The sequence below is a fragment of the Boleophthalmus pectinirostris genome, unplaced genomic scaffold (assembly GCF_026225935.1).
Source record: "Boleophthalmus pectinirostris isolate CB_2022bp ecotype Guang Dong unplaced genomic scaffold, ASM2622593v1 HiC_scaffold_12, whole genome shotgun sequence".
NCBI classification, from domain to species: Eukaryota; Metazoa; Chordata; class Actinopteri; order Gobiiformes; family Gobiidae; genus Boleophthalmus; species Boleophthalmus pectinirostris.
The window spans coordinates 19,655,891-19,672,392 of NW_026571018.1; the positions used below are offsets into that span (position 1 = coordinate 19,655,891).

At 37.6% G+C, this 16,502-nt stretch overlaps 1 protein-coding gene across 1 annotated transcript; it reads right to left on the bottom strand.

Annotated features, from left to right (window-relative positions):
- Positions 1 to 716: 716 nt before the first annotated feature.
- Positions 717 to 16,107, bottom strand: adora2b (adenosine A2b receptor). The gene is made up of 3 exons (XM_055148324.1): positions 15,819 to 16,107; positions 15,269 to 15,706; positions 717 to 5,042 (listed from the first exon to the last, which is right to left on the bottom strand). The coding sequence occupies exons 2-3, from the start codon at positions 15,586 to 15,588 to the stop codon at positions 4,313 to 4,315; spliced, it is 1,050 nt and encodes a 349-aa protein (XP_055004299.1). The 5' UTR covers positions 15,589 to 15,706; positions 15,819 to 16,107; the 3' UTR covers positions 717 to 4,312.
- Between the last annotated feature and the right edge of the window lie 395 nt (positions 16,108 to 16,502).

The window sequence follows — 16,502 nt, forward strand, 5'->3', positions numbered from 1 at the left end:
TTTACATCATACACACGATAGACCTGATCATTATCGGAGTGCTGCTTTTATCAGATTATGTGTCGTTTAAACTCTTGCATGAGTAATCAGATTTCTGTCTGATTTTTCACACTTGTGCAGGTTTGGGAGGGAAATGCATGCAATGATGCAAACCAAAGTGGCAAAGACAAAAATGAAAATGTTTAAAAATGTTCTATTTAATTTTCATTGTGTTACACTGTGTGAATGTGTGAACACATTGCTCAAATAAAATAAAAATGCATTTAAAATACATTTACAAATTTACAAATACATTTTTAGCTAATATTTATCTTATCTGATAATTGTAGTTCTCTGATTTTACTGAACATGTTTAATTTGGCACAAACCACATTACGCCTTTCTTAGTTAATGTTTGGCGATCTTTAAAATGTGTTAGTTTGACCAAGTTCAAATTATATTGATCAATGTAATGCACTTATTGTACAATTGACAACCAAAATGCAAATAAAAATGTTTAGTTATGTATTCTATTTATAAATTACTTTAGTTACATATTAGACTGCAAAGTGTGGAAGGAAGGTTGGGATGTGGGAGGGTTTGGGGGGGAGGGGGGGTTGTTGTTGTTGTTTTTTGTCTATTTTTGTTTTTGTTTTGTCAAAATTGTCAAAAAAAAAAAAAAAAAATATATATATATATATATATATGTATATATAATGACTTTTGTTTCAGTGACTCCTAAATTCCATCATATTGTCTTACCAAAGGACCGCCCCATTAAACCCAGACACACTGACCCCTGCCTTATCAGACCTCCTCTCATCTGATATTGATTGGTGGGAATGTATTGATAAGCAGTAAAACCTCTGTCTGTCCTGTTCACATCTGGTCAGTCTCAACATGTGACCTAGGAGGTAGACTCAGGTCACAGCTTCTGTCTGACGCTAAATGACTAATGAGAGACAATGGCTGATCATTAAAATAGCATTAGGTATTGACAGGCCGATTGATCACACTAAGGCCACACAGGTTAATTTAATTTGTTTGCACTCTTTTATTCTGTGGTTTCTCTTAAGTGTTAGATGCATTTTTGCTTTGTAATACAACTGGATTAAGTAGTGTATAAAGCTATGCATGGTTATTGAAGGAAAGGATTGATTGTAACCAGGGCAGTAAACATAGCAGGGGCAAAGGGGTCTGTTGGGTTTTAGAGGCCCAAAACTGGACCCTCTTCCTATTAATTTACATTAAAACGGGCCCATGTGTCCAAATTTCTGTCGACGGGCCTGATTGTAACAGAGATGAGGGGGTGTGGGTGTGGGGGTCGGCCTGTCACGATAACAAATCTGAAGTTTGATATATTGCTAAAATAAATATAGACCATAACTAATACTATTGAACACGCACCATAAAGCAGAATTATCCACAAAAACTATTCTAAATGTACAATATTGTTAAATATTGTTGAACTGCAATAAATAAAAAGTAGAATGCAACAATTTGTAATTTAACCCCTAGCTAAAATATATATATTGCAGAAAAAAAAAAGAAAAAAGACCCCACAAGTTCAGTGAAAAAGTACCCACGATATATACTGATCCCTAAATATGATTGTTCCTTCTATTATGTATTGAATGAGAAGTCGTTATATTAATTATCGTGACAGGCCTGTGTGAGGATACAGAAAAAGCTCAAATTGCTCTGATGGTCTGTCTGTACTGCGGAGGCGTTACCATAAATTCGACATTAACATCCTGAGCTCTTGTTTGTAGAAAAAATACGAAACATGGCCTGCTCCAGCTGCAGCCGTCACTTTCATATTTACCAAATATGGCTGTAGTCGACTAAAGACATGCCCTGTACTTTGATTAATTGACTAAAAGACGGTGTGGTACTGACAAAAGCTGAAAAGTGTTAAGATCTCGGGCCAAAATACTATGTATCAGAGAAGTACTAATAATACATGGCAAATGAAAAGGCAGATTAAAGTGCCCAGTCACTTCCAACGCTTCAACTAATTCACTCCATGCATTCTCCTCTCTGCTGTGGTCTGTATAAAACGTTTTCATCTTAATAAAATATTTAGTTGACTAAATAAAGAAAAAGACTAAAGAATTTGGTTGACTGAGACATCATCAACCAATTAATTACCATGAGAACTACTTCCTCGTACTAAATAGGCCATCATTTCACCAGTCAGTTGCTTACACAGGTTTGAATGAGATTTGGTGTGGAATTTCTGGCACTTGGTTAAAGGCAACTAAAGTATCTACAATGAAATAATGCACACTAAAAGTCTTCCTCAATTCAAAGGCAATAAACAAACACATGTACAAAAAGCACAATATTAAAAAACAGACAATAAGGACTAAAGTCCCTGGTTCAGTCCCAACTCACTGTTCCTATCTCGCAATGGTAATGATACTGACCAATGTAAAGGCTCTTTTCATCGAGCCTCAGGTCTCGGATTTCTCACAATGGTGAAGAATCTATTGAAAAGAATATTTTGTTCTTTTGTTCACTACTAACTTAAAACAATAGAACTTAAAATACTGTCCCGGTTATATTTATCTTCACTAAAATGTCTCACATAGTTTGCACAGTACTGTTTGAAAAATCCTTATTTTGCCATCTTTTCACATAATAAGCAGCTGGTCAGTTGTAATACACTTAAAAGGTCCCATATTACACAAAATGGGTTCTTGTGAGCTGTAAGCTATGTTATAATGTTGTTACCTCTTCAAAAACATGTCAGAAGTTGTGTTTCATTCACACTTGTTTGAGTAATCCTTTATTATTGGTCTGTCTGCGTCTCCAAAGCTCAAAATGCTCTGTACCACCTTCCAATGCTGAAATCAACCAAATTATTCTAGAGAAGGTGTTATGAGCACTTCCTGTATTACCACATGACGTCACGAGGTAGAACAGAGTGTTTTCTGTTTGAGAGAAGAAATCAGCCTAAATACACAGGGTGTGTGAGTCGATGAGGAAACGACATTATAACATACCAGTAAATCAGAAAATAAGCACAATATAGGCCCTTTAATTTTGGAGGAGGTGAACCTTGAACTTGTCTACCACAAAATGACTGTTTCTAAGTCAAGTACAAATAAAGCCACATAATTTGATCATTACATTCTCAACATAATAAATAAGTTAATAACACTGGCAATGTATAAAATAGCAGGAGTGTTGTTGAGTGGTAACAAGGTGACTTTCTTCGATAAATAGTGTTTGTACTGATACTTTGCAGCTGATGTCATCAACATTCCCTGGGGGGTGTGATGCTAACTGTAGGCACTGCTCTGTCTGAGGCTTGTTAAACTTTAATCTGACCATAAAAAGATTATGGTCAGACTGTGTTGATCATAATCAACACAATCTGACCATTGTGCTGTTAAACATGTCCCTCTCAAATAACATTACAGTCACAGGCTAGCTAGCATTAGCCAACAGTTTATCACCATTTTTGCTGAAAATCAAACACCCAAACAGGACCATGAGCACTCGTAATGATCACTGGCTCCTGAAAATTAGTTGAATAGTTAAATCCATTTTGTATTTTTCTTGTGTTTTCAGACTTAAAACTTGTTGACAGTGTTTACAAATGTGTGCATTGTGTCACCATAGTAACCCCTAAATATTCCACCATTAGAGATACATGCAGAACACCCCCAGCGTAATGTCGCTGCCAAATATCAATTGACCCTGAAAAATGTGTAAACAAAAACATTATAAATTCCAGAATGGAGTCAAGTGGAGGCAAAAGTGAAGCAGAACATGATGTTTATTTAATAGAATATTAAATAATCTCTATGCATTTTTGATGAAGGAACAGATTTTTAGGTTTTACCACTATTGTTTTCAATTTGGCTTCATATATATTAGAAATTTCATAAAAAGTATAAATTATAGTGAAATTACAGTGAAGTTCAAATACAATTGTGAGGCTTGAAAAAAACATTCTTATTAGCGAAGAAGAACTGATATTTTTACCCTGGCAATTCAAAATTGCTGTTTACTTAAATAATAAAGACAGTAGCATTTAAATCTGATGTCACTTAATAAAACGTATTATTACATGCTTCATTTTGCCTCCACTCTGGAGTTTTGAACATTCTGATCACAAAGCATTTTAAAGGGTCTGTAGTAAAGTCTGGATACTATTCACAGGTTTACAAATCCAGTTAGCCATTAAAAAACCTTCACAATACAAAGGTAAGACCATTTTTAGAGCCCTGATTCTAATAAATAAACATTCAAGGCGTCTTTAACTTCACATATCAAACCCTTTTTGTAAACATTTTCCATAAAAAACTGAAGAAACGTTCCACTATAGCAGAGGGTCTATGGTCATGTGGATTTGGTCTTTGTTTCGTTTGCTGCCATTTGAACTAAGATACAACTCCTCTTTGCGGCAGAGAAAATTTTGCGCCAGGATTTTCCGAAATGTGTCCCTAAAATCCTGGATCCGGTATGCGTATATAATGGGATTCACCGCGGAGTTTGCATGGGATAAAATGATCGCAACATACATGACAACGTCTGGTTTCGAGAGCGTGGGGTAGAATAAAGTTCGACAGTTGAGAATGTGGACAGGCAACCAGCAGACTGCAAATAGTCCTACGATTATTGACAATGATTTAGCGGCACGTATTTCTCTTTGCAGCAGTCCATGATGGTGGCTCTCTCCATTACCAACACATTTTAGCTCAATCTGCCTTAGCTGCTTGCGGGCTACAGTGAAAATCTTCAGATAGATCCCCAACATGATTAGTAGGGGGAGCAGCACGCAGACAAAGAAGTTAAAGTAGACCATATAGTGCATGTCCACCACGGTTTCAAAGAAACACCTGAGTTTGCAGCTGTAGAGTAAGCTCGCTGCTTTTTGACCTTCCGCAGCTTCCGTAGTTGTAGTGTTGATGACTCCTGAAGTGCCATTGCGACAGCTTTTGCGTTTTTGATTCCAGCCAAAGAATGGAATTAGACCAATGACGAAAGATAAGGTCCATAAAATAGCGATGATCTCCCTGGCGGTCTTTCCCGTCATCAGCTCCTTGTACCTGGAAAACAAAAAATAATTATTGTTTTAATGGCTCTCAAAGTGGCATTTTTACACATTCAACATTTAAAGTGGGACATCAAAGCCAGACAGTGTCCTGCTATTGTTTAAAAGTGGTCCTTGGATATTACAAGACTAGGACTCTGTAAAGACCTGTTAAGTTTTAGGACACACAGTTTTCCATCTACCTCTTCTACCCCCCAGAACTATTTATATACAAGATTTGGGTTAAGATTATTTATTACTCTTGTAGGGCACAGAATGTTTAGACCTTGCTCTATTTAAGTGTTATAGGGCTGGGTGATATAGGCTATTAAAGGTCTATTTAAGGGTCCTTTATCATGTAAAATTAACTCTTGTGAGCTTTAAGCTTAAAAGATTTAAGTTATACTGTTGTTAATGTGCCAAAAACATACCTAGAATCCTGTTTTGTTTAATTTACACATGTTTGAGTAAACTTTTATTATTAAGTAGTCTACATGTCCAAAGATCAGAATCCTCTGTTCTACCTTGTGATGTTTTGTAGTATAAGTTTTCAAGTTAACAGCTACTTTTTATCTTAGGTTCAATAGAGATGGCCAATTCCAGGGCTGAATGTAATCAAATTACTGTAGTGAAAGTGTATGGAGTTTAAAAGCACAGTGGAGAACTTCCTGTATCACCACATGACATCAAGGTGGAGCAGTGTTTCCTGTTTGAGAGAAAAATTCAGCCTAAATGCAGGGTTTGTGTGTTAAACATGTGTGAGTGAAACAAAACGCAACTCCAGGTATGTTTGTGGTGAGGAAACAACATTATAATATAGATCAGAAAATAGCGTAACACGGGTCCTGTAAGATGCGTATAGCGATATAATTTTGTGAGAAAATGTATGTTGTGGAAATTGTAGAGCCTTGTTTCCACACCTCTTGGCTCCCCCTCAAGTCTGCTTGTTCAGTCTGGGGTAAAGGAGCGGCAGCCTGCCAATGTCACAGTCAAAGTGGCTGACTAGGCTCGGAAAAGAAATTGTAGGCGATTTAAAAAGATATAGGGTAGGGGTATGACAAATTATAGAGAAAAACATTATTGTGCATATCACTCAGCCCTATTTCTTACACCAACCATTTGTTTCTCCCCACAGTGTTCCTCTTAAGAGCTACATATTAAAGGTGCTCTGTGTAACTTGTCTATGGGAGGCCAGCTGTTTGTCTCTATAGGGATGTTATGTTTTTGACTAGGATGATCAGTATCATATTAAATTTATCTACCCTATTTTCCGGACTAGTGAGCACCTGAATATATGCTGCATCAACTGAAGTTTTAACACAATTTTAAAATTGTACATATATAGAACACACCTGAATATACAGTAAGCCACAGATGTCCATGTCTTCAAGAATGTTATCAAATTCAGGCCATCTGCTTTTATTGCTTCTGAAAGCTTTTGTCGTCTTTTTGCATTAAGTTAGTTAATCACGCTGCCGTAGCCAAAATCTCACCATCGACTCATTGATGTTGAGCAGCAGCTCTTCCACTTCTTCCACAGCCACATCAATTGCCACTAACTTAAAAGCTGCATCATCTGCATTTCTTCATGTATTTTCCATGAGGAGGGTGTGTGCATGAAGTGCAAAATAACTGTTCAAAACACAATCAAACGAGCATCTTCCTCAGCGCATCACGCCTGTCTCTCCCTGCGCATGTCTCCTGCAGAAAGAGCAGCTGTCCTGTCTTGTCTTCATGTCAGTGTCTTGTAGGATTTCAGCAGATTTCAGCCTCTCTCGGGGGCGGGGCTAGTTCAGTCAATCAGGTATGAGTGGATGTCCAGCTACTGAAGTTTGAGATGTTTCTTCTCACCATTTATGGGTAAGAAGTATCCCCCTCACTAATGTTAATTTAACATCATAACTTATTTTATCACATGGCAATAAACTATTTGAGTGTGCTGACAATAGCTAATGTAGCAACTTCATGTTAATCCTAGATGTGTGAACTGCACAGACCGCGACGCTGTCTGCACTCAGGCTGTGCGCATATCTGCTGTACTGCCAAACCATGTATATATGAATGGACAATGTGCCGAAACAACGAATCCGTCCATATATTAGTCGCATCGTTTTATTTTTTATTAGGGTTCAAAGTGTGAGAAAAAAAGTAGCAGCTTAAAGTCTGGAATTTACGTTATTTCCACAGAGACAAACAGGCCAAGACACAAGACAGATCTGTTGAGACGAGACGTTACTGACAGTTAAAATGCATGTTTTTCAGTTATGTTTGAGTTATATACACATGTAATTGAATAAATGCAAGACAAATATATTTAATGCCATACTGTGGAGCATTCCAGACAAGGCAATAACACCTTCATGGAGGCAAGAGTTTGGCAAACCTTACACCAGAAAGTTACATAGGGCACCTTGACATTTTCTTCCATGGACCATGAGCCAAACTGCTTTTCAATGCTAGACAGACAACATAGAATTCTGCCTGAATCCTCATGTTACCTTCTGAGCTATGAAACTCTTCAAACAGTCAAATCAATACCATCAATAACATAAACTCTTTGTCAGAACTAAATAATTTACACAACACTTGTATTATCTGCTCATAAATTCCAACTGCTTCAAGCTCTAAATGTACCTTGGCTTTCCACTGTGTTTGACTGGGGTCAGGGCTGACTCATTTGTCTCTCTGCCTCCTCGTCCTCATCAGATGAAGAGTGGAGCTGTAGGCCTCTGCTGTTCTGTGACTAAGGGCAATGATGACGTCAACAACACAAACTGGGGTCATGTATCAGACTTGTGTTACTACTCATCTCTGTGTAAGGAACAAATGCTGTAGCACAAACAGATAGCAGGCGAGCACTGAGCTAATTAACCCAAGTAACCTTCTATTGAATTTTGTATTTGTCCCAGATTATTATTAAGTGCCACCGTTCCTAGCGTTGTGTAGCTAAAGCTATCAGCCTCCTCTGTCAGACGGTTTATTGTGATTGGTTAAATCCACCTGTCACTCAGGAGCATCACAAAGGCCAACCAAAAGAAGGAGAGGGTGGGCACTGAGCTGCATGAAACAAAAACACACTGAATCCTTCGCAATTCATGCTTTTATTGTCATTATGCCTTCTTCAGCCCATACTTCCAATTTTACCTAGATGTTTGCCACTCAAAGCTCATGGACATAACATAACTCCATAAAATAATGTAGGCTTATAGTATAAATATAGCACATTAGTAGTTTTATTATTAGTAGTATTAGTAATATTCTTTTGGATGTATAATAAAAACAAAACTGCTTTCTTGCCAACATTTGAATTAAGTATAAAGTGCTTTATAGTAATGACTTGAAGCACATTCACCTGCCTCACACTGCATGCATTCTACTGCAACAATGCAACAGTTTCAAGGTCCAAACAGTTAGACTCATGTTACCTGCCACACTGCATGATTTACTGCAGCCAAAAATAAAGTGGCAAAGGGAGTGTGAGTAGTACCCATAAAACCACTAGACTAAAAACAGCTTTCATAAATCACATGTTTATGGTAGGTTTATGGATTTCATCATGTCTTTTTAATTCAAATAACAACTGTGCAGTGCACAATAGGCTTTAGATATCAGTAGAGGCCTTTCAGAGCTGTTATTTTTGCATGGCTAGTTCCAAACCTCATTTACAATTCAAACCAAGGCTTAAAACAGGAAATGCTCACTTAATCATTACCCTGGTCCTCATCAGTGAGCAACTGATTAAAACACTATGGACTACACACCTATGCCTTGTTGTTGATGTAAATCTACTTCATAAAAAGTATCTCAGTACTTCTTCAGTCTGTGCATATGGGATGATTCCTATAGGTCCTATAGGCCCCTGTGATAAGGGCTTTGGAGGCTGTACTGTACGGTGAGTGGATTAGTTCTGGCGTGGTGACAGCATGTTGGCATCTTGCCCTGTCTCACTCTTCTGCTTCCCTCATCTCTCTTTTATGTTTCTGTTTAGGACATTGACATCTCTACATCTTTCATAGACTACACAATTCACATGGGCTTGAAAAGAATGAGAAAAGCACAGACCATTCACAAAACAAACATACTGTAGGGGTTTATGAGTAAAAATGGAAAAAATAAAATAAAATCATGCAAAGAGCTTAGAAACAGTGTGGATAGGGGTGGACCCTATGTGCTATGGAAATGTGCACTTCAATTGATCCAGAACAGATGCATTCCACTTTCCTTGTTTAGCTTGAACACATTTTTGTTTTCAGTTTGAAAGTTGGTCAAAACCGATCCAGGTTGCGTCCCGATTCTCTTTGGTTATTTTCTGGTCCTGCCCTCTTTAATCACAACAGAGGTCTTGGCAAACTGCATCTGTATTTTACTCTGACATAATGTGGAACAAATGGAAACCGTGTAATTGTTTATTGAGACAAAAAGGCTACTGCTTAAACAGCTTCTACTTTTAGTAGCAATTGACTGTGATGATTGTGCTGTTATAAACGTTTGCGTAATTAAAATGACCTGAAATAGTTTGACAAACGCTTTTGTTTATTGCCGTCTGATTCTAAACAGACACAAAATTAATGGTGGCTTACGTAAATAAATAGTTGTAAATGTTTAAATCAAATCATCATCTGTAAAATACCATATAAGGTTTAGGGCAAGTGAAATGTGCAGATATGAAAGTGGTTAATTCAATGTTAATTTGTATTTATAAAGCCCTTAATATTAAATTAATTTGCTTATTCTGCTGCTTAATGTTTCTCATTTTCCTATCAACAATTTCTGCTATACTGCTTACTGCTTTTTAGGCATGTTAGGACATTTTTTGTAATAGCATGTGAAAAGAACAAATATCATGTATTTTTAATAGAAAAAAAACTGTAGTTTAGACATTTACAATCATGATTCTTGTATTAGTTTTTCAGTTCCTATTTCAGTCTTCACTCAAATGTTACAAAGACGTGAATCTGGTCATATGCAGCATCAATAAGTAAAGAAGAGTAAATCATAGGTGACCAATGAGCTTTGTTTCACACCCATCACTGAAAACAAAAAAAACAAAAAATTTAACTGCATAATTACATTTGGCTGGGGTTCAAATCGAACGGAGGGTGTGGGGACCAGACTGACGTGAATCTGTATAAACAATACAGAGAGTTTGAATGCAACACAAACCTACTTTTTAAACATAAATCACTAATCTAATCCCAAACGCAATACTTAGTGATAATTTGCAACTATACGTTTTCTCCAAAATCGACAGCCCTTTAGCACATTACTTAGATTTACATTTAAAAACTAGTTTATTTAGTTTATTGAAGCTGAATTCATTACTATTTCTCTTAATACCACATATTTTTAGGTCCATAGTCAGTGTCATACTTGATGTTTCACCAAACCTGTGGGTGGGGAGTAGGGTCCGCCCTTTGAGGTCTGTGTTGTTGTAAAGGTTATGTCAAAGATTGTACGGACCAGAGGGACAGGCCACGATCTTCTAAGAAACCCTGAAGAGGCGAAAGTGGGGTTAACTGATAGCAAGAGCAGCATGGTTATCTCCTGGGCTTTCAAACATCTGCTTTTGGCCGTACACTTCCATCAAGAACCATCTGTGAAAACACTACTGGGGCCTTTACACACATCCAAAGTCAGGTTAAGCATACACAAGCCAGAACAATTTCCCAAAGCTGTTGGAGAAATTTACTGAATGTGCATTTAACATATTATGCGGTTGTTTTCAGGTCAAAATGTAAATATAATAAAATTCTATTCATCATTCATCACGACTGTACACTATATAAAGAGAGGCTGACAACTTCTTTTGAGAGCTGACACTTCACTGTAATTAGAAGAGTGGCTGGAGAATAACAAACAAGATATTATTAAGGGTGTGCAATAAGTAGAATTAGAACTTAGATTGAGAGTCAGTCATTTCTAATTGTCAGTGATCTTTTAATGAAGAGGTCCAAAGTCAATCCACTGTCAGTAAAAGCATGTGGTTTGGAGGAGAGTTCAGACTTTGGAGAAATGTGGCTTTTTTTTAGTTAAATATCAGTGATTAAAAGTAGAGATGTACGACACAATACTGATATCTGATATCTGTGACAATACTGAAAATTTTGCTGGTTCAGACATAGGGCTGAGTGCCGTTTGATATTTTTTCGATACCAGTACTTTAACGATACCTGCTCTTCGATACCAGTTCCTTAATGATTCTTTTTTCGGTGCCTGTAGTTTTTAAAAATGTTAATTAATGGCCGGTATTATTAAGAAAATAATTTTCAGTCCTTGAATTACGTTATAACTATGTTGATTCATATTTTAAAACACTAGGCAATAAGATGTTCAGTCATAACTCAAAACAAATGTGCATTCAAATGACCCAGCTCCTCAGTTGCGCTTCAGTTTAATTTTTGTTTTTGTTTATATTAACGGCAGCACATGGAGCACGTGCTTGTTGTTTTGATAAGTAACTTTACTCTTGTACTGCGCGCTTATCTGGACGGAGGTGAGGGATTTTGGATAAATTTACGCAGTCTCGTTTGGATACATCTTTACGCACTTGCGCTTAACTCTGGTTATGTTTACTACACAACATTTGGAAATTGCGCTTTTACCGAGACCGAGGAAGAGGAGGATTTTGGCAGTTTGGGTCCTGTTATCTGTTTGGCTTCAGCTTTACTCATACACGGCAGAGTGTGACTGAATGTGGATTTTTTATTACGCACAACACTTTGACTTTGAGACACTGTAAAGGCACGTACTGGAGACTGTGCCATTTATTTGTTCTGGGCGCAGTCATGACGCGAGCACCTGCGCTACTGAATATCAGAGCTTGTATTAGCTCTTTGGGTATGTAAAGCCTGACCAGAAAGTCTCTAATGTTTGAATTTTTATTTACACAAAATCTTCTGTGGTTCCTCGAGGGATAAATAACAGATACATAACGCATTTGGATCAGTTTTGTCTTATTTTATTTTTGTTTAAATAAATCCTACACTAGTATTAATCTATATTGAATATCGGCAGATACCTTAAAAAGCTGAATCATTGCGTCCCTAATAAAAAGTTTATATTGTTCAGGAAATTACTGTACTTATGTGTTTTTAATAAGACATAATGTAAAATAAAACAGAAAATCAAGATGGTCAAAATGAGGAAAATTGCCCAATTCTAAAGGTTGAGAGGTTTTTATTCTGCACTCTTCTCTTTTTGAGTTAATTTTACAATGATTACTTATGTTCTATTTGTTTGCACTGTGATTTTAATATATTTCTTATTCTGTTAAGCACTTTAAATTACTTTGCGTACAAACTGTCCAACACTAATACCTTTGCCTTGCCTCTGTATGTAATCAAGCACAGAGCACTGAATCACAATATCAGTAACTATCTCTTGTAATTGACAGATCACAATTTGATTTAATATTGTTTGCTCTTCACTCTTGTCACATTACATTTTCAAAATCATTCAAAGTGGAAAAGGAAATGCTCACTTTATTCTGTTACGCAACAAAGCTTTTATATTGCAGTTGGTTTGAGCACATATTTTTGCCCCTATCTCGCAATAACCTAAAATCCTCTTAAAATGTGTCACAACAGCCTTGTCCCTCTCCGAACCTTTTAGCAGTGTCTACTCAGTATAATGTTTGTCTTTTTATTTACAATCACTTCCCACTTTTAAGTACTTTCCTGGTCAAAAATAAAAGCTATGATGGGCACTTTACAGGCTCTTGATGGAGGCACTTTATTTCGCCACTATGTCGTATTGTCCTTGCCAAGAAGTGAAGATGAAGAGAATGACAGGAGAGCTCAGTCATAACAGCCTGCAACCACTCACTGTCAAAATCAGTACACAGTGTATGCTATCTTGTGACGCATTCAGTGAAATTGGGAAAAAAAAGCTTCGTTCGGGCTGATGTTGAGAGCTCATGTTGCCTTCAGGGGCCTATCTCTCTCCCTCTTGTTTTGGTGCCCTTAACTGCAGAGGACTGGCAGCAATATCGATCTGGTCACATCTTCTCCAAACAAGCAACAACACTGTTTTATGAGCTTTGAATCATCTGTTTACTCTGAGCACTGAAAACTGTTCGTCTTAATAAAATGGAGGGAGATTCGCTACAAATGAGCCATCAGATAAAAGTCTAAGTAATTATGTTTTGAATCATGTGGCAAGCTCCAAAAGTGCACTACATTGCTTCATTAAGGCTGGAATCAGATAAGAAAATGAGTTGCTCAATAAAGGACCAGTAATTGTAAAACCTGCTTGATAAAATGGCAACAACAGCTTTTATTTTTTGGATGTGATGTAGGCTAAAGGCAGGATTTGAGGGCAGTACAGAAGATAATACGCTTACAATAGATTCAACTCCAATACATAAAAGAATCTGTTGTAGTCCAGGTAAAACGTTTTTCATCATATTTGTCAATTTAGGCTTGTCATGATAATAAACTTTGAAGTACAATGTATTGCTGATGTAAATACAGATAATACTGAAACTAATTGATGCCATTGATACACAAAGCCGAGAGCAGATTTAAACCACAAAAAATATTTTAAATGTGCTATATTGTAAAAGAAAACAAACAAATATGAGCTGCAATAAAAATAAATAGCAGTATGAAACACTGTAGTATTTAATTTACATCGGTGATATGCATAGAAGAAGTGCACACGAATACTGTTCCTCAAAAAAAAAGTGTTCTATCTACCATATATTGAACGAGAAGTTGATATAGTAATTATTGTGACAGGCTTACCTTAACTAATTAACTTTAAGGTAAGATAAACCATTATTTATGCCACAACAGAAAAATTACAGTGCAAATAATGATGATGGTGTGGGCTTTTGGTATCCCAAGTCTGATGAAGGGTTCACTGCCTGCTTGTATCCATGGAAATGTTTTGATTAGAATGTTCCACAATGAATGCCTAGGCGCAGTCAGGGGCCAGAGGGTGTTGGGTTTGGGGACCACAGGATCTCATCTGTGCTGTTTGCAGATGATGTTGTCTTAATGGCTCCATCGAACTAGGACCGACAACATGCATTAGGGCGGTTTGCAGCCGAGTGTGAAGAGGCTGGGATGAAAATCAGCTCCACCAAATCCGAGAGCATGGTTCTCAACGGGAGAAAGCTGGTTTACCCTCCCCAGGTGGGTGGACATTAAGAATGCATATTTTTCAAGGGATTTTGAGCAATAAAACACACAAAAAACACTTTATTTAAAAAATGGATATGATTAATGCCATACTGTGGAACATTTTAAACAAAGCAGTAACATCTCTATGGAGAACAGCAGGTAGAGGACCTCCCACAAGAAAAGATAGTTACGGCGCCTTTAACTAAAATGCTTTTCCCTATCAGTATATAATGATATGAATAAGTCCCTTTAAAAAAAACATGCAAAATTAATATTATTGTGGCGTGAGTACATTTTTATGTTTTACTATTTGCTGTTAGTGTAATGTTTTGTTTTCGTTAATCCCAAGGTAGGAATAAAGTCTGTACTTGTTGAACAACCGGGCCATTTACAGTGTAGTTTGTTATAGTCCAGTTAAGGTTGGATTATCCCTGTTCTATGTTTAGTTTGGTGTCGTTCTTGATTAAGACCTGGTGAAATCCCATTAGTTCCCCTTTAACTTCTGATTTGGACAGTGCGGGCTACTGTAAATGATACTACAGTAGCACACACTCATTTATTTGGGATTTTTCATTTTATTTTTTCCATTGTGCATGTCTTAAACACCTTTGACTGTATCAAGTTAGTCAAATAAATGCTGCTAAGATAAATATACGTTATGTAAACCTACATGACAACGATACTATAACAACCCAACAGGCCAATAGCCCAGTGTACTCTGCATATCTGTCAGCGTGGGACAGGCTGACTAACTATCATAACAACTTGCACGAAATGTTTAAACTGTGAGACACATATTGTCAAAAGAGCACAGACAAATTACTACTCCAGCAAATTTTTACAAAAGAGTGCAAACCGGGCAGGAACTCATTGTAAAAGGAAGGAAGGCATTACGCTAAATCCGCGTTTTGGGGGAAAGCTATGAAAGATTTATTATAAACATTAACATTGTCAGCTTGCCTGTTTCAGTTTAAGTGACACTGCCCTGTCAGGCGCATCTGATTTTATTCCTGAATTTATCTGTGATTGCATTTCAAAAAATACCAGTGACTTGCTGTTCCCTTATCACAGTGAGAGATACAATCAACGTCTTTACACACCACGGTCAGCCTCTTACCTGAGTGGTATCTTGACAGCCAGGTATCGGTCTATCGCGATGGCCAACAGGCTGAAGATGGAGCTCTGCGTCAGTACCAGAACGAAACACGCGAGGAACAGGCACCCGTAAAAGTCCAAGTGGATGCCTATGCTGATGATGATGGCGAAGGGTATGGCCAAGCACCCCACCAGGATGTCTGCCACCGCCAAAGACACCAAAAAGTAGTTCGTGGCGTTTTTTAGAGTGCTATTTATGGACACTGCCCAGCACACCAGCACGTTACCGGCGATCGACAGCACCGCGATGGCCACTTCAATCAAGATGTAACCCGGATCCATGACAGTGTCAGAGTGCGGGACTTTGAGCTGCAGTGATCCTACACGTTTAGTCCAACGAAACTAAAGTCTGTGCTCTATAAACCCAAAATAGTCCACAAGTGTGCGCTTCAAACGCCATCTGTGGAGAGAAAGCACTTTTAGAGAACATTGCAATTAAGTGTTAACAACTCTATATTACAGTTATTAGGCAATACTAAAGTCCTCAAAAGTAACTCGCGGCATAATCCCACCTCAATCAGTCTGTACATGTTTGTTAGTAGTGATGTCTCTGCAGCGATAGCCGTAGACTTGCTTGATGAAGCATCTCTGTAGCAAAGACAGTGTCAGAACTTCCCTTACTGCAGTTTTCAAGAGGAGGCGGAACGCGGGGAGAAAATAGAAAAAAAAAAAACAAAAAAAAAACGTTCAATAGCACGAGCAAAGCCACGCCCAGCACACACGCAGACAAATGCGCACACACATCGCAAATGGCAACTGTCGGAGGAATCCTCTCCAGCTCTAGTCGTGCGTAATTACGCGCCAATTAAGCCACAGAGCGGAGTCACTTCTCTTTTATTGTTAAGGTTTAAGGCGTGTAAATGCACAAAGTTAAGTTTTTCCACGTTTCACAAAGCTAACCTACCTACACCTGGTTAAAGTTAGGCTTAAATTTCAAAATAATGTAGGCTTACCCCAAAGCGTGTAATGCATAAAGGAAACCATATCATACGCATTCAAGTTTTCCACTGTTTATGGGAAACTGTTTACTTTCTTTCTTCTATACGTCAAGCAGTTCAGCAGCTGGAAAAAAAAAAAATCTTAAACAGTTTAGAAATCTTAAGACATCCCAAATAATAGCGAGTGTTCATGGAGAACTTCACCACAGTTCAAGGGCATCAGTGAGCAGGCAGAGCACGAGCTGTTGTTGACAGTCC